At 38.2% G+C, this 22,782-nt stretch overlaps 1 protein-coding gene across 1 annotated transcript in view; it reads right to left on the bottom strand.

The window, feature by feature from the left end:
• The window catches only part of LOC149302372 (adhesion G protein-coupled receptor B3-like), a 378,938-nt gene that overhangs the window by 378 nt on the left and 355,778 nt on the right, over positions 1-22,782 (bottom strand). The window contains exon 29 of the mRNA XM_089482502.1: positions 6,876-6,980. Within this exon, the coding sequence (XP_089338628.1) occupies positions 6,876-6,980 (105 nt within the window). The remainder of the gene's footprint in view (positions 1-6,875; positions 6,981-22,782) is intronic.

Raw genomic sequence — 22,782 nt, 5'->3', positions numbered from 1 at the left:
TGATGAGCCTGTTGATATGCTTAAGTCTGCCACAAAGTTCTGAAAATTGGCACGTTAAATATGTTTTTTCACAAAAAGTTCATGTGCATCATTTTGCTATGTGACATTACTCAATTAACCCACAGAGCAAATAGTCAGCTAGTTTCTCTAAATGCTGGAGGCACAATTATGAAAGAATGTAATGTGTCGGTTTTAGTGCATTTTCTAAAGATCCCTTTATAGATTTAACAAATCCTTATTTTTTTTCATTATAGCAAATTGTGTTTTGTAAAATTGATTTTAAAACAGTTGGTGTCTAGGGAGGCTTTTAGTCACTTTAACCTAATAAACACTAATAGTCTGCATATATGAACCAAATCAAACACTTTTTAGCTGAAATAAATAAAAAAAGTTGTTTCTTAAAATGGTTGTGTGCCTATATATATATATATATATATATATATATATATATATATTAGACTTGGGCACCAGGGGGCTCTTCGTGTTCGTCTTCGTGCTCGTCTTCGGCAAAAAAAAAAACTTCGTATTCCGCGAATATTCGCCTGGTCCTGTCTTCTCTTCGGGCGAATATTCGCGGACATTCTTCGTGCTCGGGTTTTCTTCGTTTTCCCCGGTTAAGGGGTTAAAACGGGGTTAAAGCCGCTCTGGCGCCAGGAGTTTAAATGTCCGTATGAGCAACTCTATTGGTCGTCAGCAGGGGGCTCGTCTGCCATTGGTTGATGGCAGACGAGCCCCCTGCTGGCGACCAATAGGGTCGCTCGTACAGACTGTTATACTCCTGGTGCCGTAATTGTCCGGCAGATCCCGCTGGTCTCCCTGTTCTATAATTTATTAACTGATAGAACAGGGAGACCAGTGGGATCTGCCGGGTAAGTTACAGCATTGGGGTTTTAAAAGTCTGCACGAGCGACTCTGTTGGTCGCTCGTGCAGACTTTTAAAACCCCAATGCTACAACTTACCCGGCACATCCCACTGGTCTCCCTCCCTGTTCAATTAATTAAATGTCCGTACGAGCGAACAATAAAGTCGCTCGTACGGACATTTAACTCTGTACAGGGAGGGAGACCAGTGGCATCGGCAGGGTAAGTTGCAGCATTGGGGTTTTAAAACCCCAATGCTGCAACTTGCCCTGCCGATGCCACTGGTCTTTAACTAATTGAACAGGGAGGGAGACCGATGCCACTGGTCTCCCTCCCTGTTCAATTAGTTAGTCCGTGCCGGGTTAAATGTCCGTACGAGCGACCAATAAAGTCGCTCGTACGGACATTTAACTCTGTACAGGGAGGGAGACCAGTGGCATCGGCAGGGTAAGTTGCAGCATTGGGGTTTTAAAACCCCAATGCTGCAACTTTCCCTGCCGATGCCACTGGTCTTTAACTAATTGAACAGGGAGGGAGACCGATGCCACTGGTCTCCCTCCCTGTTCAATTAGTTAGTCCGTGCCGGGTTAAATGTCCGTACGAGCGACCAATAAAGTCGCTCGTACGGACATTTAACTCTGTACAGGGAGGGAGACCAGTGGCATCGGCAGGGTAAGTTGCAGCATTGGGGTTTTAAAACCCCAATGCTGCAACTTGCCCTGTCGATGCCACTGGTCTTTAACTAATTGAACAGGGAGGGAGACCGATGCCACTGGTCTCCCTCCCTGTTCAATTAGTTAGTCTGTGCCGGGTTAAATGTCCGTACGAGCGACCAATAAAGTCGCTCGTACGGACATTTAACTCTGTACAGGGAGGGAGACCAGTGACATCGGCAGGGTAAGTTGCAGCATTGGGGTTTTAAAACCCCAATGCTGCAACTTGCCCTGCCGATGCCACTGGTCTTTAACTAATTGAACAGGGAGGGAGACCGATGCCACTGGTCTCCCTCCCTGTTCAATTAGTTAGTCCGTGCCGGGTTAAATGTCCGTACGAGCGACCAATAAAGTCGCTCGTACGGACATTTAACTCTGTACAGGGAGGGAGACCAGTGGCATCGGCAGGGTAAGTTGCAGCATTGGGGTTTTAAAACCCCAATGCTGCAACTTGCCCTGCCGATGCCACTGGTCTTTAACTAATTGAACAGGGAGGGAGACCGATGCCACTGGTCTCCCTCCCTGTTCAATTAGTTAGTCTGTGCCGGGTTAAATGTCTGTACGAGCGACCAATAAAGTCGCTCGTACGGACATTTAACTAATTGAACAGGGAGGGAGACCAGTGGCATCGGCACTGCCGATGCCACTGGTCTCCATCCCTGTTCAATTAGTTAGGGGTTAACTTTTTTTTAAAGGGTTAAGGGGCCGTGCAAGTGAGCCTATTGGTCGCTTGCACGGCCCTTTAACCTATGGATTTCTGCTCCCGTTAACCCCTTCGATGCTGTGTTAACGCAGCATCGAAGGGGTTAACGGGAGCGGAAATCCATAGGTTCGCTGTCAGGGGCTACAAAGACCGTGCGAGTGAGCCTATTGGTCACCTGCAGGGTCTTTCTCTGGTATCAACCAATTGGTTGATGCCAGAGGAGGTCCCTGTAGGCGACCAATAGGCTCATTCGCACTGCCCTGTAACCCGTGACGGCGAACCTGCGGATTTCCACTTCCGGGAACTGCCGCGATGCCGCGAAGCCGCGAAGACAAGACAAGGTAAGATGAAGGGGGGGAATGGTAGACGAAGACGAAGACAATCACGAAGATCTTCGTGGTGTGTGTCTTCGTCTTCGCCTACGTTTTACCGCCGCCGTCTTCTCTTCGGCGTGTCTTCGGAACGAACACGAAAACGCACTCTTCGTGTTCGTTTCCATGTTCGCCCGAAGACGAATGCACAAGTCTAATATATATATATATATATACTCCTGATTTGTTCTAGACCCCTTTCTATATATATATATATATATATATATATATATATTGTGGTAAAGTGTATGGGAGAGTGGTTGATGGGATATATGTCTCACCTGGTTACCTCAGCCAGGCCTGGTAGCAAACCCAGGTGCTCTCAGGTGAGGCTTCCTAAGCTCGTTACTGGGGAGGAGGCCTTAAAAGAAAGGGCTGTTAGGTTTTCAGAGGGAGGGAGACACTGAATGAAGGAGCAGCTACAGCCAGCGCTGCAGCCCACCAGGTATGAAGCTTTACCCCATACAAAACTGGTTACTTTGCTTTGCGTCAGACCTTAGGCTGCTAGAGAGGTATCCTGCTGTTTAGTTAGAGCCGGACAGGCTTATAGTTTGTTTTGTTTACAAGGTGCTCTGTGATTACAACATCTAAATAAACACGCTTTTACGTTGGAAACCTGTGTGAAACTGTCATTGCCGCCCCATGCGTGAGCTGTCCCCTACAATATATATATATATATATATACTCCTGATTTGTTCTAGACCCCTTTCCCAGTATTTAAAGGTAATTCAGAACGTTCCAAATAAACTCTTTGTGATCTAAAAAATATTTCAAATAATATACTCCAATTGTCAGTAAAATATTAAATGAGTGAGTTAAGCTGTGAAAAATACAATTGTGTATTAGAACATTTAAATCAAATGATGCATATTACAAAGGATAGAACACACCAACACTGCTAAAATTGGTTTGGAATTGTATTGTCTCCTAACAGCCAGTAAAGACTCATTTTAATCTGAAATATACAGCTTTCTATTTTTGTGAATAGAAACATAATTTATGACTGGGGAAATGACAAAAAGAACCATCTAGCTGCCAAAATTTTAATTTATCCTTACTGGTTACTTTAATTGGATCCATAAGAGAAATATGAAATGTGGGATAACAAATTGATTTCACATCTAAAAAATACCATGAGTGTATTTGCATTGGGGCAAATTTGTCTGGTTTTGACCCATTCATTTTCCGACATTCAATTCCATTTCCTGCCCATTAATTTCAGAAAAAAACAGGGACTTAAATTAATCTAAACTCTTACTCTCATTCCCTCTCACACTCTCTAAATGGTTCCCTACTTTCTCTGCTAACCAATTTAGTCTCGCAGGTGCGCTTCTTAGCTAGCATCCACCTTATCTTCTTGTTATTCTCTCTGCTGTCCTCCATCTTCTTTCTTCACCCACATCTCCGTGTACATGATCTTCGGGTGAACTTCTGCAAAAATAGTGGTGCCTCTGGTGACATCCTCCAATATGGGAAAGGATGTCACCAGAAGATTCACCATTTTTGCGAAAGTTCACTGGAGGTTATCTTTTGCAAAAATGATGGTGGTTCCGGGCACACCCTCTCCCCTGGTCCTCTAATTGGGGGAGAGGATGTTACCGGAAGCTTCACCATCTTTGATGAAGTTGACTGGGAGGTCATGGCTGTGGAGATGTGGACGAAGAAAGAAGACAAAAGAGAGAAGAACAAGAAGATGCATGAGAGGAAGCATAGCTGCGAGACGTGGTGCGAGCAAAAGAGGTAGGAGGAAAGAGAGTGAATGAGAGCGTGAGTGAATGAGCCCACAAAATACAAATGAGCTTTTTGTTTCATTTTCATTTGCCTTGTTTTTGGAGATATGCATGAATTGATGAAGTATGCAAATATTGTTAAATTTGCAATTCCTGCGAATCTGAGTGCACAAGGTTAGTAATAATTAAAAAGTAAAAAACAAACTATGTTTACTATTTCTGCCATGTCTTCAAACAGAGTTTAAAGGCATGTAGTTATTCTCTCTACACTTTTGTGATGTGTGGTTGGCCAAGTAGATTCCAGGAGCCAGCTACGAGACACCATCAAGGATTAGGTATTATGATGTCATCAAGTACTCCACCTCAACTCTTAACCCTCCGCTTCCCAAATGCCATATGTCCGATGCCCCTTTTTTTTGGACTTCCATTATTTAGCATGATAATAAGGGTCAAACAGGTGCTGTAGACACTTCTACCTATAGTTTGTGTCTTTAGCATAATTGTGTAACTAAACCTTTTTATGTCTCTACCCTGCCTACACTGATACTCTCTCTCTCTCTCTCTACATATATATATATATACACACAAATACAAAAAGGAAGCACTCACCTCAACTAGCATTAATTATAAGTGGGTGCTGCTGAAGACCAAAGTCATACACAATCTCTAAATCAGCGCACTCACATCAAATAGGTTATAAACTCTCATGACTGTAGTTAAAGCTACTTAAAAACACCTTTCTAAGATGACAAAATTGGAGTTTTAGTCACATTATATGGCCATATTATGCTAAGCCCACCACTATGCTAAAGTACTCCAATGTAGGTGGCTCCTAACCTAAATACTGTTGCTTATATGGAGCTAAATCTTTGCAAGTACATTGCTTACCAGGAGCCAAAAGGCCTTCCTAAATACAGACACTCCTGCAATTTCTAGGTTTCCAAGGACCTCACCAATGGAGCACCTGTGGTGGGGAGGGGTGCTGAACCAAAAGCCTGGTCAGAGCTTCAAATACAAACAAATATTAAAAGGAAGCACTCACCTGAACTAGCATTAATTATAAGTGGGTGCTGCTGAAGACCAAAGTCATACACAATCTCTAAATCAGCGCACCTACATTGGAGTACTTTGGCGTAGTGGTGGGCTTAGCATAATATGGCCATATAATGTGACTAAAACTCCAATTTTGTCATTTTAGAAAGGTGTTTTTAAGTAGCTTTAACTACAGTCATGAGAGTTTATAACCTATTTGATGTGAGTGCGCTGATTTAGAGATTGTGTGTGTGTATATATATATATATATATATATATATATATTAAAAACATTTATTTGGGGGGAGTTTTTAGAAAATTACATTTTGGATTATTTGGCTATTTGTTTTTAAATGTATGAGGAAATATTGGGGAAAAATATGTCTTTTGAGTAATGTGCATGTTTACCCCTATATCAGGTGATAGACGCACAGTTTGCTTTAAACTATGTATCTATGAATAGCTTAACTTGTCCTTAGTAAAACAATATATAGGATTTTGTATGTAAAGTATAAACTGTTTATATGGTTATCATCAATTAAATATTACTGTAGAAAAAAATGGTCTGGTCTCCCATAAGAAACATGCTCAATGACTCCTGCATTTGAAGGATTAAATATATTTGTTTACAATTTTACATTTGGTGTTTGTGTTGTTCCTGACAGTTGTAAAGGCAGAATATCACGTAGGAAGAAAGAAAAAATTAATTCATTGATGTTTTTGTGGAGTGTATTTTGGCTGGCCGTAACGTGCATCTCTTTTTATCATAATGTAAATGTATTTTGTTAGCTCTGTTCAGAAAGCATCTGACAATAACTGTGTGTAGAATATTTATATGGTACAGAAAACAGAATATACTTTTCCTTTACTCAAGTATTAACATTATTTTAATGGGAATGTATAACCAGAGAAAGAAGATATTCACGTGTTTATAGTTTTTCATTATAAAGCTGATTATCCCAAAGAACAAAAGTGATAATATCTTTACATAATGGTAATGTTAATGTAAACTACCGCTTTGATTAGTCTACCAACATAACTGGAAAAAATCCTAGACTGCATAAGAAAAATGAGCTCAAGAAAAAGAGCTCAAGAAAAAGAGTAGTCTTTAGTTAAAGTTAATGCATTTTTTAGGGCCAGCATTGAAAAAGATGTAAATTTCCATAAGTTTCATTCACTACATCTGAAGAACATGCCTCTGAGGTTCCAAAAGCTTATGTAATGTTTTAGATTTTTATGTGATGGTTCAATAAAAGGTAACAACTATAACTAAAGACTCTTGTAACATTTTAGAAAGACATATAGGGAAATTTGACAAAGGAATTCAGGCTATTTCCAGTGATTTATGATTTTGGGTGAAGAACGCTATCCTTTAAATACGGGCGTAACATTTTATGTTTTTGGTTACTTTCTGTGTATGAAAAATAACTGAATGCAAGGTGAATGCAAAGCTGAATAAACTTACCAAACTTCCAGTATTTGGTATTTCCCGGAATCTGTCCAGTGTCTGAAATTTCTGATTTAACTCCTGGAATAATTCCATGTGTCTTTTTCTTGTATGCATAACTTTCTGTAAAGGAGATACAACATTAGTTATAATAATATTTAGTTGTGTTACTATATCCAGCAAGGCAGTATCTCCAATTTTTCATTAAGCAAAGGACAATGAAAAATGTTCTAACAACACATAAGATCCACTGTTTCTCCAATCATATACCAAAACTTGTGTTCGACAACTCAACATATGTAAAGCTTGTACATATTCATGAAAATATGAAAAAGGAAGTTGTTTTCTGTTTTCCTATGGAATATGTTACTGCAGGCAAGTTCATATCTATACTTCGCATGCAGGTTAACCAGAGAACTCCCTATTCTGATGGAAAGCGGGGGCAGTACGTATTGCTAAACACCTGCCCAAAGAAATAGAGAAATTACCAAGAAACTCAGGGAAGCAAGTATTATTAGTCATATATTGGTCATATTAGTATATCATATCAGTATATCCTGGGCACCCAATAACTATGCTTAGTGCCCTATTTTTGAAAACTATACCCAAAAGTCCCAAATCAGGTTGATTTTGTTATTCCTCACTCCAGCGTAATCCTCAACCCAATATATGATATGGCCCAGATTAGTTCTCATCAGACCAAGATAATTTACACAGGATCACCTCTGCCTTCAAGACTTCAGTGTGCGATAGATTTATGTGCTCAAGGTTCCACAATACCGTGCATCTCTTTTGATATAGTAATGTAATGTATGGTGGAATGCTATCAAAAGAATATGAAAGCCACTGTTTCCCCTGATGAATAAACATTATTGAACCTGGAGGCAGAAAGTAAAAAATGTACTATGCTAACCCGGAGAGCTAAGTACGGATTGAAAAAAAAAGTCCTATGCATATACAGTGATGTGAAAAAGCAAGTACACCCTGTTTGAATTCTAAGATTTTACATATCAGGACATAACCTATCATCTGTTCTTTAGCATGTTTAAAAATTAGTTAAATACAAGCTTAGATGAACAACATATGACTTATTACACTGTGTTATGATATATCCAATAAAAATAAACCCACAATGGTGAAGTCATATGTGAATAACTAAGTACATCCTTACTATTCCATAGAAATGAAGATGTTAACTAGTGGCAGACAGGTGCTGCAAATCAAATGCTCTTGATTAACTGATCATCAGCAATGATCGTAGAGAAGCAATTGTTGCTTCTCCTCAATCTGGGAAGGGTGATAAGGCAATTTCCAAACAATTTAAAGTCCATAATTCCACAGTGAGAAAGATTATTTAAAAGTGGAAAACATTCAAGACAGTTGTCTGAAAAAGAAAAGAAGGTGTTGCAATGGCCTAGTCAAAGTCTAGACCTTGACCTGATTGAAATGTTGTGGTGGGACCTTAGGAGAGCAGTGAATAAACAAATGCCCACAAACCCCACAAAATTCCTTCACAAAAATGTGAGAGACTGATCAAGTCATGCAGAAAACCATTGCTTCAAGTTATTGCTGCCAAAGGTGGCTCTTAGTTTTTGGCTTCCCCATTTTGGCTTTACTTTTGTTAAATAAAGCATGACAGTGTGTAATATGCCATGTGTTGTTGTTCATTTGAGGTTGTGTTTACCTAATTTAAGACTTGTTAAGGAACAGATGATTGTTATTATGTCCTGATATGTAAAACCATGGTGTACTTTTCTTTCACAGAACTATAGTTGTTACAGTCGGTATGTACATAGAAAATAAAACATTAAAAATGCTTTTGTTTTGCAAGAGGGTTTCATCTTCAATGTCTCCTGATAACAAGATACTTTACTGCTTGCTTCACGCCAGCTCTTTTATATGCAAATTAGTGTTCCTATTCGTAGTCTAAATTAATTAAGATGCGTCAAAAATAGCTTGATAAACAAAGTAATTGTGCAAAGGAATGTCAGTGAAATATAGTTTCTTACGCATTGCTTTCTGGATTAAGATATTGTAAAATGTCTGGTTAGGCAATCCACAGTGTCATCTGTTTTAAAGTACTCTTTTTGTCAATTTGTGTAGAATTACATTCATCTGATTCTGATGATTCAGGGATATCTGAGCCATATTAAATAATTAACATTTTCAGAAGGAGCACATTCCTTGCCAATACACAGTGGAATCAATAGTAATGATTTCCATTTTGAGTAAATGTGCAGAATTGTGTTTACAATGGATATGCTTTCACACAGATTAAATGGATTGCTTTGTCCATTTAGCCCCAATTCACTAATGCACCACCCTTCAGTAACTCATGTGTACAGTAAGAATTTTAGACTTTATTGCAGAGAACCTGCAGGCTAATTATTAATGACATTCTTACGTTAAGCAAATGATTCTTTGCTGATTTGAGGTTTGGTCGTACTAGGCTGATGATCCACTTCTTATGCTTGCAAATAAGCCTAGACCTGAGCTCTGGCAAACCAGGCAAATGCTGCGGCTTGCACAGCAGATCTGCATGTGTGGACGTGGGCTAGTTACAGTATGATCATCTTCTGTACACGTACATCATATAGGGCCACTACCCTTTTGTTTCCCAGCATTGTTTATAAATATAATAATGTAATGACATATCTGGTAACGTGTAAATGAAATCTGAGACACACAATACTCTGTGACAGCCCAGATTGAGACCCTTTCCAGAAAATAACCCTCAATCATTTTTAAAAAATATATCCATAGAAATCAATTCCAATATTTAATTTAAAATCATAATAGTGAAGTTGATATACACTCAATGGCCCCTCTTTTGGGTACACCTGTCCAATTGCTTGTTAACACAAATAACTAATCAGCCAATCACATGGCAGCAACCCAATGCATTTAGGCATTTAGACGTAGTGTAGACATCTTGCTGAAGTTCAAAGCGAGCATCAGAATGGGGTAGAAAGGGGATTTAAGTGACTTTGAACGTGACATGGTTGTTAGTACCAGACGGGTCTGAGTATTTCAGAAACTTCTGATCTACTGGAATTTTCACGCACAACCATCTCTAGGGTTTCCAGAGAATGGTCCGAAAAAGAGAAAATATCCAGTGAGCTGCAGTTGTGTGGTCAAAATGCCTTGTTGAGAATGGAAGATTGGTTCGAGATGACAGAAAGGCAACAGTAACTCAAATAACTCGTTATAACCAAGGTATGCAGAATACCATCTCTGAACACACAAAACGTCAAACATTGAAGCAGATGAGCTACAGCAGCAGAAGACCACAGGAAACGGAGGCTACAATTCGCATAGGCTAACCAAAATTGGCCAATGAAAGACTGGAAGAACGTTGCATGGTCTGATGAGTCTCGACTTCAGATGGCAGGGTCAGACTTTGGCGTAAACAACATGCCCTCTGAGCTGGTGATCGGCGGCTAGAGGGTTAAAACATTTGGTTGAGGCTGGTGTTAGCTGCAGGTGACAGGTTTGCCAGATTGTTGTCAGTTAAGTTTACGTATGATGTGACGGTATTATATTTACCCACTCATGTTAACGAATTTCTCTATTTCATGTTATTAAAGCTCTGGCCTTCTTAATCCAATAAAAGTTATCAGTGTCATTTTTTTAATGGTAATACATAACTGGGGAAGGGTTCTTGGACGTGCCTAAGTCATGATTTCCAGCAGGTGGACTGTGTTTTGTGCTTTAGATGTAGTCTATGTGGCAAGAAGTTAATTATATCATGAAGGCAACATTTTATTTAGTAACAATGATTTTAATTATGTCATTACAAGAGATATCAACGATTAAACCCATATAGTTCGCTCCAATTTATAAATCTGCATTAGTCAAATTTACTGCAGGTAAATGTTTTGTTTGATGGCTAATGTACTGAATCCTGAAATCTGTAGATATAACAAAAATTGGAACTGTGACACACGGGCACTTTTCCTTGCATTATGTATAAGAGTGTATGGATTGTGTATCATGCCGTAGGGATGACTCAATATGATATATGATATGAAAGTCATTTTAGTAAAGAAAGACAAATATTGCCAGATGAATCCCAAAAAACTTCCATGTTTATAAAAGTTCATCATTCTGTGTTTCAGTTGGAAGTGAGAGGAATGTTTAAAAACTATTGAAGGGAAAGTGTTTGAGAAAATTGTAAAGAAGTGAGTTACCCAGCTAGTTGCAAGCCTATAATGGGCAAGGGAATGTTTTAAGATGTAAGTTGCCCTTGCATTGCACAATATAGAGTTATTTTCCCTTTCTAAATTTTGAAATGCATTTTCTATTTTTTATCTCTAGGAAGCAGGAGTATAGGGAGCGATTGCAGCAGACATAGTAACTGATAACCCTGAGCACCAGTGCTCTTCCTGAAAAAAAGGGAGTGGTATCCAACTCTTTATTTTCATTATTACAGAACTGACATATCATCATATTATATAAGTGCACTGGATCTTGGGTACTGAGATAAAAAATATATTACCTGACCCTTGATATCCCACCAGTGGGAAATCATTCCGTTTTCTTAAGGGATAAAGATAAAATGTGGGATTTTACAATATTAAATATAAAGCCAGTAAGTTTTTTCATACTCATGTAACATCCAGAGAATATTTGGTAAACCAGGAACGTTAACTTCTCTACGAATGTAGTATTTTAATTGAGTTATGTCCTACAGTAATAACCTTGAACATTTGAGAGGCTATTAACAGACTTATAAATGGGTTCAGTGTAATGTTAAAAAAAGTAATGGGGATAACGAACATCGCTGCTGAATTTTTCATGACATAACCACACAGCCACAGTCTAATCCATTCATGGCACTACGACTTCTCAGGTCATACAAGTTCATCCATGTGTACAATTTCAAGACTAATTCTAAGAACGGGGTTCTGTAACAACAAAATGTTAATCTCTTTCAATTTTATATATTTAAATATTAGACAAAAAATAAGTAATAGGAAAAGATACATGAAACAAAGTTGTTAATATTACAAAGGCTTACATGTTTATTTCATTTTGCTCTTAAGTGGCTAAAGCATAATTTCTAGGCAATAATTCAGGAACATTTTCTGTTCTCTTTTTTAGAGAATCGTATATGAGAACTAATAATCAACTGATTAGTTAGCAACATAAGTTAATTCAGTTGTTTAAAGGATGACGAACTTTTTAATTGGCTGTATAGCAAAGTCTCAGTTAAGTATTTAGCTTACGCAACAGAAAGGCTCTTAGTAAGTTTTTTAATCAAACTTGAAATTAGAGAAAAGCAGCATCCTTCTTCCTGTGGGTCCAAACTGATTCTCCAAAAAACAAAAAAGTTTGCAGGACATTCTTCACGAGTTAGATTCAGGTTCAGTATTGGTATTAAGAAATCCAAACAATATACAAGCTGAAGCAGCACATTACAAGACCATGTTTAGTCATTGTATTACACAGATGGGCAAACATTTTGGAGCCTCAACCCCTTCTTCAACATTTACCCTTGGAATGAACCAAAAAGGCTCCAATAATTTGTATTATCAATTATCACACAGTCAAAAAAAATATAGCCAGATGTTTCAACAAGTTACTTAACAATTACACATATTTAAACTGCAGTCAAGATGGAAACATTCATATATTTTGTTTTTATACCAAAGAATTTGAAGATTGAAGACTTGTGGGAGTCATGGCTATATATCAATTCTTGCACATTGTCATAAAAGTGAAGCCATAAGCAGGAACATTCCACTAACTGCGATGGTGATTGCTACACTTCTACCATTGTATGTTAGAAATGTTCTCATACCTAATACCTAATACCTATTTTAGTAATTTTATTTAAAAAATTCCAACATTATAGACTATCATTGATTCCTACAAGATTTGCAGGATATACATATTTTAACATACAAGGGATAATAAATAAAAACAGTTCTGCTAAAAGGTGGTGTTATTAGTAGGAAAAGCCACATTGTTTACCATGGCGACTGCCATTTTTTTTTAATTCTGCATCAGAACAGCTCTTTATAACTAACCACAACAGACCCCAAATAACCGATATATTCTGTCATCATCATCCATGTATTTCGCTGAATGGCTAGGCTTCTTTTTTTATATATTAAGGGTTGTTGAGCAGCTTAATTGATGCACAGTAAAGAGTTAAAGTAGAAATTGTGTTTTATTGCTGTACTTTTTTCTATTCTTTACCCCCATGCACATCATAATTAACTGTTAAGGGACTTTCACTCAGTGCCACAGAAACTAAATGATCACATTTCTGCTCTGTTTCCCCTCAAGTATACTTATTTTTCCCAACAGAATCATCACTGGGGACAGATTCAATTCTTTCAAAAGGATTTTCTACCCTGAACAATATTTAACAAGGTTTACTGCTTTCAAACTTTAATTGGAGACAATATTCTGAATGATGTTTAGATCCCAGGTGTGAATGCTACACAACAAGCCTGTGTTGGGTCTCTTCACTAAGAAGTCAAATGGCCAGTCAAGTTCAAGGTTAGCTTGACTGATGAGACTCAACTGTGGTCTCATGCCCTTGCATGCTAACACAACTCGCATTTTTACTAAACTACCAGCTGACTTTCCTAAGAGGGTGGTAGATAAATTGATCAGTCCCCTAGCAGAGGTGGTAGAGGTTATTACAAGGAATGTAATCAGACAAGACAAGGTCTTTGTCTTTGCATCAGGAAAGACTAAGCCCAGACTAGATGAGCCGAATGGTTCATATCTCCTGTGACATTCTATGGTTTCAGATGTTTGCAAGGGCATGCAACTTAAAATGTGCATGTTTTAGGCCAGGGCTTGCACATTGAATGACAACTCACCAGAAACTAGCAAAATGTTAATGTTTACATTAATTATTTTTTGGAAACTATTGCGAAATTATCAGTTGGAATTTGGATACACATTGCAAGCAACGCATGAGTTAAAGAATCTATAAGTTACTTTACATCAACTCAACTCTCCTGCAGTTCAGTGTACTGTATATGAGTTTCCTTATTGGAAAACAAACCAGGGTAAATGCAACTTCTGCAGATTTTACAGGTGTAGGTATTATACTTTCTTTAGCAAAAGGAAGGATATTTTTTCTAGGTATTAATTTAAAAACCATGAATTGACTCAACAGCCTCTATTAAGTTGAGTCTCTTTTGACTTCAATGGGAGTTCTATTTTTTCATTGCTCATATAGCATATACAATGCCAAAATACAAATATTTGTCCTAGGATCAGTTGAAAATATATTGTAAGACTAAATACTGCATAGCTACACTATCATTTCAATAAAATCCATTGAATTGTTTAAATCTATCTCTACTTTGTTCAATAGGAACATTTCCCTATGAAACTAATTTATGACTTAGTACAAACAATAAGTTATTCTTGTGAGACTAATTATACACATCATAGCAACTGTGGCTACTAATGGCCACGCACACTCAGTGGTACAGTTAATCAGTGGTAATAGTTAATATTAGCGTTCTCAATTTGGGGAAAGAGGTGTATTGACATAGGAAATAATTATATATCTCCATCTAAAAACCCTGTTTTGTGGGACTTATAATAATAATAATAATAATAATAATGTAAATTACTAATTCATAAAATATTATTCCTACCTGCAAATGGAACCAGTATGGCATGTTAAACCTCAAAGTTTGCAGGTGAGGCGTGTCTAAGTAAGGGCCTACTCTCTGCATCCTCAGACACTAGTTTGTATTAATCATTCAAATCATTCACCATTTATTTTAAATGCCCATCATGTGCTAAAAGAACAGATGCTAGATTCCTGGAGTGACACTTGACAGGAGATGAGAAACACTCTAGAAAGCTCTTACACTGCAGTGCATATGCTTTGGTCGTTTCCTCTTAAAACATGTCATTGTCAAACTGCCTGTAAAAATTATAAACCCCATTCTATGCATGTGCCTAGTTAGCCTGCGCTTGTTGCATGAACAAATAAGATATTAGCAACTACGGTGCGATATTCTTTTCTTTTTTATGATGCTTGTGAATTCCAGGTTACAATTCTCAGGCAAGGAGTACAACAATGTCTAACCAAACAGCATTTAGGGCTTGGGTGAGGCTATCTGGACCATTTTCCCTACAAACACAAACACCAACATTGTTTTATTGCAAGTAAATTCATTGTTTGCTATCCATTTCAGGTTGGGAAAGAGGTGTGAGATCAAAACAGGCAGAAATGTCAGGAGGCGGACTGTTTACAGAGTTAGGGTGCAGGCCAATACCAGGCTGGAAAGGTAAAAACAGCGGCCTGGACCGGTCATGTGGCAAACAGGGAAGGCCCGCTTTTCATTCACAGTGCAGCCCTGTCAAATCGGCATAGGCAATTGATAAGTAGAAGGCATTAAACTACCGGATTTCCTCATGTATAAGACGCACCTTAATTTTGGGGCCCAAAATTTGAAAAAAAAGTATCATCATAAAATTCATACTCATGCTCATCACTCCCATCCATTACATCCCCCTAAATTCACCCTAAAGACCCCATCAACCATAACTGCCCTTAATTTAACCCTAAATGCCCCATTAACCATAACTGCCCCTAAATTAACCCTAAACGCCCCATAACCATAACTGCCCCTAAATTAAGCCTAAACGCCCCATTAACCATAATTACCCCTAAATTAACCCCCAACTCCCCTAACTTTCAGCAGCCCAAAAATTTTTATACCTACTGTCAGATGAGTTGCTGTCTGAGCAGTGAGCATGCTATAAGGAAAGTGGCGGGCCAATCGGCAGTGAGTCAGAAAGGGGCGGGGCCAATCGGCAGTGTGACTGCAGGGAGTTGCCGGGAAGTACCCTAGTAACTGCAATCTACAACCACCGTATAAGACGTACCTAGTTTTTAGACCCCGTATTTTTCGAAAAAAGGTGCGTCTTATACATGGGGAAATATGGTATGTCATAACCTTTTACACCGCATGAAGCTGCACACTATTAGCCACCTAAGCACGGTGCACAACCCATGGCCAGTCTGAGACTTTTGTGAAATAATAGCAAATGCATGTACATACTGTAACCTAGTAACCTCATGAGTCCATATTCGGACAATAATTATAAGACTATTAGAGGCCAAAGGCTATAAATATGATAATCCCATTAACAAGGAACTATAGAATTAGTGCTGTTCTTCAATATATTTTGTTGATGTGATGTTATATTAAAAGTAAAATGTAGTAGTAGAAGCCACATAAATCCAAAAACTCTTGGTCCAAGAACACAAGTTTTTCTTTTACTTTGAACTGTAAATGAACCACAATAAACAAATGAAGCAATATTACACTTTCAAGTGTAAAAACAACAGTAGTGTTCCAGAAGGAACCTCAAACAATATATACCATTCTGTTAAATCCTAGATTCCTAGCTATGGGTTTTGAGAATTATATTAAGTGCATTTATGCAACAAATGCTTCTCAAGCAAGTCTTTTTTTGGTATAGATTAACATTTTCTATAAATAATGGTTTCATAACCTACCAAAAATAGATTTACACATAAATTAAAATATATCAAAGAAAGGAAATTTTTAAATCAAAAGAGCTCCCACAAAGAATACAATCCTACTAATAGAAGTGTTTGGAAAAGGCATTAGTCTCTTATTGAAAGCCAAGTATTATGTCCTTTTAGGTAAAGGATTTGAACACCATTTAGGACACACATGATTTAATGATATAATTACAGAGTAGGCAGCATATTGTTCCTGGATGGAGCTGCCAAAGAAAACAACTGGAGTAATGTCATTTTTTACAGGTTTTGTGTTAAGCGTATTAAATAGCGTGCAAGAAAAAGGGTTCAACAAGTTTTTAATTGAACCAATTAGACAATCAGCAGTGTTTGCATTCTGCCTTCCCAGGTGACTGAAAGTGTTACTCAAACCAGGAGGCGATTGTGAATCACTTAATTAGATTTAATTGAACATCTTTTAATACTGCCTTAAAAATATAACTACCAAAAAATAGCATTGAGATCCCATAGACATTTCTTTAACATAGATTGTTTTTCTTGCATGGAACTTAGTTTAGAATATTGTTACTTATGCTTTCTTAAATGTAAACAAACAATTATTGGGAGAGGTTAAACATGCAGTTATTGGGAGAGCTCCACCTGTTGACTTAAAAAAATTATATCCATATCCAGGAAGTTTACTCTTGACTGTTCTCACAACCTTTCAAAGGAAGGAACAGTTGCACCCTGGTGTTTTGCCGTGATTGGGAAAAAAGAGATAGTGATGTTTAATCGGGATTCTTTAAACTTAATTGAGCCAAACGACAAGCGACTGATGAGAAAGTAAATATTTGTAAATAAGAAGAGAATGGGGTTGTGTGACTACAGTCTAATTTTATGTAATACGCAGTTAAAGCTGCTAGTAATATTTTTAATAGGCGCCTCTAGCTGAAAAATATGTGCTTTCAGATTAATAGCAGTGCTTGTAAATTGCTGTGCAATGTGGAATCTCACTGATATGCCTCTGTACATACAGAGATTTGAAAAAATGTTCTTGCGTGTAACAAAGCTAAGTTAATAAATACTTTAATAATAGGCATTATACTGAAAACAGTGGTGTATTCATGTGGCACATCTGAGTCCTCTTCCTTGCTCTGCTCATCCTATGTGAAGATCGCTGGGACATAATATTATATCCCAGAGCTCAACCTCATAAGGGGAATAGGAGAGTAGATACTATGGAGGTCAGTGCCAATAGAGTGCTGTCCCCCCAGTAATGCTGCATAGGGGTTCCCATCCCCTTGAATCTGCCACGCTAGGCCTAGTGTGACTGCAGCTGCTGACTTTTTGGATATTCTGATTATAGTACTTACTAGTCTACATATTATGGGTTTTTGAACTTGTACTTGGAGTAATTGTTATCTTCCTAAACTCCTTTACTCTTTTGCATTAAACTATTGATACACTGCCATTAATACTGCATGTTATACTATTAAACTTTTGCTTGTAAGCAGAAGTATTTAAAAAAAATAGCATAAATAGATAGATAGACAGACAGATAGATAGATATGTTTTCACAAGAATAACCAAAAGATTTCTCCTGGCACAACAGGGCCAATTTACAAAATGCCTCAAGGTAGTTTATTTATATTGGGGGATTTTCAACAATCAAATCAGTAGGTAATTACATTGGTTGATACAGAACAAGTATTAAAGAACCAGTATTTTTACATAAATATATATAGAGACATACCGTATTGGCTCGGATATAGGCCGCACCCGCATATAGGCCGCACCCTAAAAGTTAGGTGCTTTTTTAATGAAAAAAGTTTCTGCCCCCCCGAGATATGCTGCCACTCTGTCCCGAAGATGTACCCCCCCCGAGATATGCTGCCACTCTATCCCCCCCGAGATATGCTCCCACTCTACCCCCCACCCCGAGATATGCTGCCACTCTACCCCCCCCGAGATATGCTGCCACTCTGTCCCCAAGATGTCCCCCCCCACCAGACTTACCGGTGCAGACTCCACGGGGTCTTGCGGGGCCGGCGGGGGACATCTACACATAACACGTATTCAACTTCCGGTGCCGGCACTTCCGCCGTGGGAAGTACCGGCAAGAAAGATTGTTCACGCAGACGTTCACCGGCAGCGGCGATGTGAGGCACGTCTGCCGGCACGTCTCCAAGATGTGCTTTATAAATCTCCCATGCCGGGACTCCCCCCGTGGGAATTCCCGGCAAGGGAGATTGTTAAAGCACATCGTGCAGACGTGCCGGCAGCGGAGGCTATTTGTGCGCATCGCCGCTGCCTGTAAACGTCTGCGCGATGCGCTTAGACAATCTCCCGTGCCGGCACTCCCCCCTTGGGAAGTGCTGGCAGGGGAGGCTGTCTGAGCGTATCCGAGAGTAGGATACAGGTCCCCTGCACCGCTGCGGGGGATCTGTATCCTAACCCCACTGCCTGCCCAGCACCCGGGAGTGCATGAAAGACTTAAAGTGGGGGAAAAAAGTGCGGCCTATATTCGAGCCAATACGGTATTTTATCAGTACTTAAAAACTTGGGTCAAAGGTCCAATGTTATATTTAGAAGATAAAAAAAATAGATATTTTCAAAAACATTTTCATTTACCATGCCCACTTGTAAGAAAGACAATTTGCATGATAAGTGGCTGCAATTATATGTGAGGCTAGCTCATATACATTGTAAATCAAACACCATACACATTTATAATATTAATGCTTGATCTCATGTGCCATTGGAAAGCTGTACTTGTTCTATCATTTTGTAAGGGCATATAAAATGTTTACACGTTATACACATAATTTCCTGATGATAATCTAGCATGTAATTAATATCTCTGGTAATAATAATGAAGGGATTAAACACAAGACTGTAGACTACATCATTCTGGATTTCATTATTTGTTCCAATATCTGCAGTGCATCTTGCATTTCTCATCTTCAGCACAATGCCGCATACAGAACTAAGGAACGTCAGACTTAGGAACCTTAGCAACAGTTGCCATAGCGAACATTCTGTTATACCATGCACTGCAGTTCTATAAAATGTTCCACAGTGATTATTCATTGTTCGCTCTTGGCATTTGTAGCACGTATTTTTGTTCAAATGTTACATTGTGGTTGTTTTGAATCTCTCTTGATTTATATTGTTTATGTTTTGCAAGTAAAGAAAAATATGAGTCGGTGAAAAAAAAAGGAAATGTAATCTGGAATTTCTCTTATTGTCATCACCTTTAATGTCACAATGGTTGAGGTGAACAGGCTTTGACAATATATTGTTCTGCCCACATCCGCTTGTCATAACACTAATGGTGCTATTGTTTTCTTTTTCCATTCTCGAAGCACATTTTTTTTCTTCGTAATTAGGCAATCATTGTCAATCATGGACAATAAACATGACAAATTTTTGGCTTTTCAAGGCTGATTTTATATGATATTTTTTTGCCATTAAAGTTAATCAAAATCAGAGGCATTTTTCTGGCACAACATGTTTTGTATGATCTTGATTCCATTGGGGATAATTTGGTTCATAGTATACAACATAAGTTACAGTATATCATAAGCCACACAACTCAACTGCAGAAGCGTATAGAAAATCGTAAAGTACATGTAAAATTTTAGATGCAATATGTCCATCTCCACTACAGAAATATTACAAATGGAACCATCAGCTAAGTTCATATTATATGAAATATAAAATATTCTTTAGATTTCATAAGAACAATCATGCAGATTGCAGCAACCAAGAAGTTCTGTTGGCTAAAAGTTTGCTACTAACATCTCTATTTAACTTGGAACATGGTCTATTTAAACATTGAATCTTATTTTACCTTTAAATGACAATCATGTTCTTCTCAAACTACAACTCTAAATACAAAGCATAAAGATTATTGAGTGGCACTGTCCACAAAAATGTTTGAGCTTCTTTGGGCGGGCAGGGGTGCCACAAAATCAGTAACCCTCGGCATGTTTTCATCAAGAAGTCTTAAGCAGGGTAAGCTGGAAAGCTGGTTAATGACAAAGTTGGCACTGGGGAGTGTTTTGGGGAGAAAGATGGCAGAGATAAGGCACAAAGATGGTACTGTTAAGCTGTTTGTACACGAATATGGCACTGTTCAGCACACAGATGGCACTCTTAAGCTATCTGGGCACAAAGATGGCAAAGGCAAGCTGTTTGTGCACAAAAAGGCAGAGACAAGCTGTTTTGGGCATTAAGATGGCAGAGACATGCTATGTGCATGTGAATATGGCACTGATAAGCAACTTGTAGACAATGGTTGCACTGGTAAATGACAAGCTGTTTGAGGGCGAAGATGGCTCTTACTGCGACATAGGCACAGTGTTATGCACACACTAGATTGAGTTTAACCCCTTAATGAACAATGATGTGCCAGGCACGTCACGGAAAAATAGTCAGTTACTATCCAATTACAGTCAGTTAATGACTAAGATCGTTTTCTTGGCTTAAACAGTGTTGTTGTAATGCCTTGATGTCGAAGGCATTCAGCAACAACAAAAACTGCAGCAGGACCCCTGTGTGTCAGAGTCCCGAATATATAATATAGCGGCAGGCGTCTGATTTAAACGATCGCCTCCTAAGCTTAAATGGCGTTGCTGAAATTTCTCAATATCGAGGCATTCAGCAGCACCAAAAGCCTACCCCAGGATACACGTTCACAAGTGCCAAATGTTACCTCTCGCAAGATGGCGCCGTCCACTAAAATATAAACAAGATTCCAAGAGGGTGTTTCCAATATGATTACTAAGATGTAAAAAAATAAAAAATACAATAATTGTTAAAAAAATAAATAAAAATGTGGTAACCTTTAAAAAATAATTATGCAGCAATGTCACCATCAGGGGAACTATCCAGTTCCAACAAAATGTAAAAAAAAGTAAAAGAATATAAATAAAATAAATAAATAAAACATTTAATGTAATAAGCAAGTGCTAAAATTAGCGCTGTATCTTCCCAAAAACCCTGGCACGGAAATAATTAAAATACTAGCATTTTAAATGTATGGTGTGATGGAGTAAATTGATTTGGCCAGGTTCAAAGATGTTCCAAATAAGACATGAGCACAGACAGACCAGATGTCAAAAAAAAATATATAGTTTGATGAGGTAAATTTAGGATAGTAAAATTCTAAGTTGAAAAATGTAACAGGGAAGCTGCAGTTCAATCTTGAGGGGGAACTTAACTTGACTATGGTCATCATTTTTATGAAGTATAGGTGGCAACTCTTATGGCTGACTTTGACACTCTAGCCACCGTGGAATACAGTTCCTACTATGCACAGCAAGCCATTTCATATAAAAGACTGGATGCGTTGATATATACGCCGGCACTGTCTGTGTGTGTCCATGTGTATGTACAGTAAGAGTGTGACTACAGCAATACCATTTGTGTCATGACTTTACTGCAAATTCATGGACTGGTGACGTGCTAATTCAACCAACTTGATTGTCTGTGACCCTTCAACTATAGTTAGCGTAGATTAATTTATTTAAATACTATTATCTCTTAAAATAATAGATAAAACATTTGAAAGCAGTTACTCTGTATCCATGCTTCATATGCACACAGGAAGGTGGAGCTCAATGAGGAAAAGGTGGAGCCTAAAAAGAGAGGTGTGGCCGAAAGAAGCGGTGGTAATAGGAAAAGGTGTGGCTGTGTTAGGAAGGGGAGGGCAAATTAAGATTATGGGACATGTGAGTTTAGTCAGGCCTAGGTCAGCACAAAACCTAAATACACCACAGAAAGCACATACCACTTGCAGATTAATGACTCAGTACTGCACATGTTTCTAGTAGCTACTGGGTGATAAAATATGTTTGAAGACAACCAAGGGACATCTTTACTATCTAACAGTGGTAGCTTATCTGATTGTGGCACAATAAGGTTACTAAATGCTAATATTTGCCCCTTTGCCAAACTTAAATATCTCAGATCATCAAACAAGTTTTAATATTGGACAAAGATAACTCAAGTAAACACAAAATTAAATATGTAAATTGTGATTTCATGTATAGAAGGACAAAAGTTATCCAACCCTACCAGGCACTATGTGAAAACTTAATTGCTCCCTTAGTTACTAAATCAACCAATTAACCAAATTTAATTGATAATTGGGTTCAATTTCACTAAACACACTAGGCACGATTATTGCCAGACCTGTTGATTATAAACATCAATTATATATAGAACCTGTCTTGTAAAATTAAGTAGGATAAAAGGTTTCAGAAAGCAGCACATGATAAAGCAATCTAAATAAACTCTAAAATAAATTAGATGAGAAACCAATGCCATTGACATCTATTAGTCTGAAAAGGGGACAAAGCCATTTCTAAGGCTCTGGGACTCCAGTAAACCATGTTTAGAGTATTATCTACAAATGGAGAAAACTTCGAATAGTGGTGGACT

The sequence above is a fragment of the Sceloporus occidentalis genome, unplaced genomic scaffold, assembly GCF_023333645.1.
Source record: "Sceloporus occidentalis isolate IW3139 unplaced genomic scaffold, rSceOcc1.0.p SCAF_19, whole genome shotgun sequence".
NCBI classification, from domain to species: domain Eukaryota; kingdom Metazoa; phylum Chordata; class Lepidosauria; order Squamata; family Phrynosomatidae; genus Sceloporus; species Sceloporus occidentalis.
The sequence above is the reverse complement of the archived record's forward strand: the minus strand, read 5'-3'. Positions and strand labels throughout refer to the sequence as shown.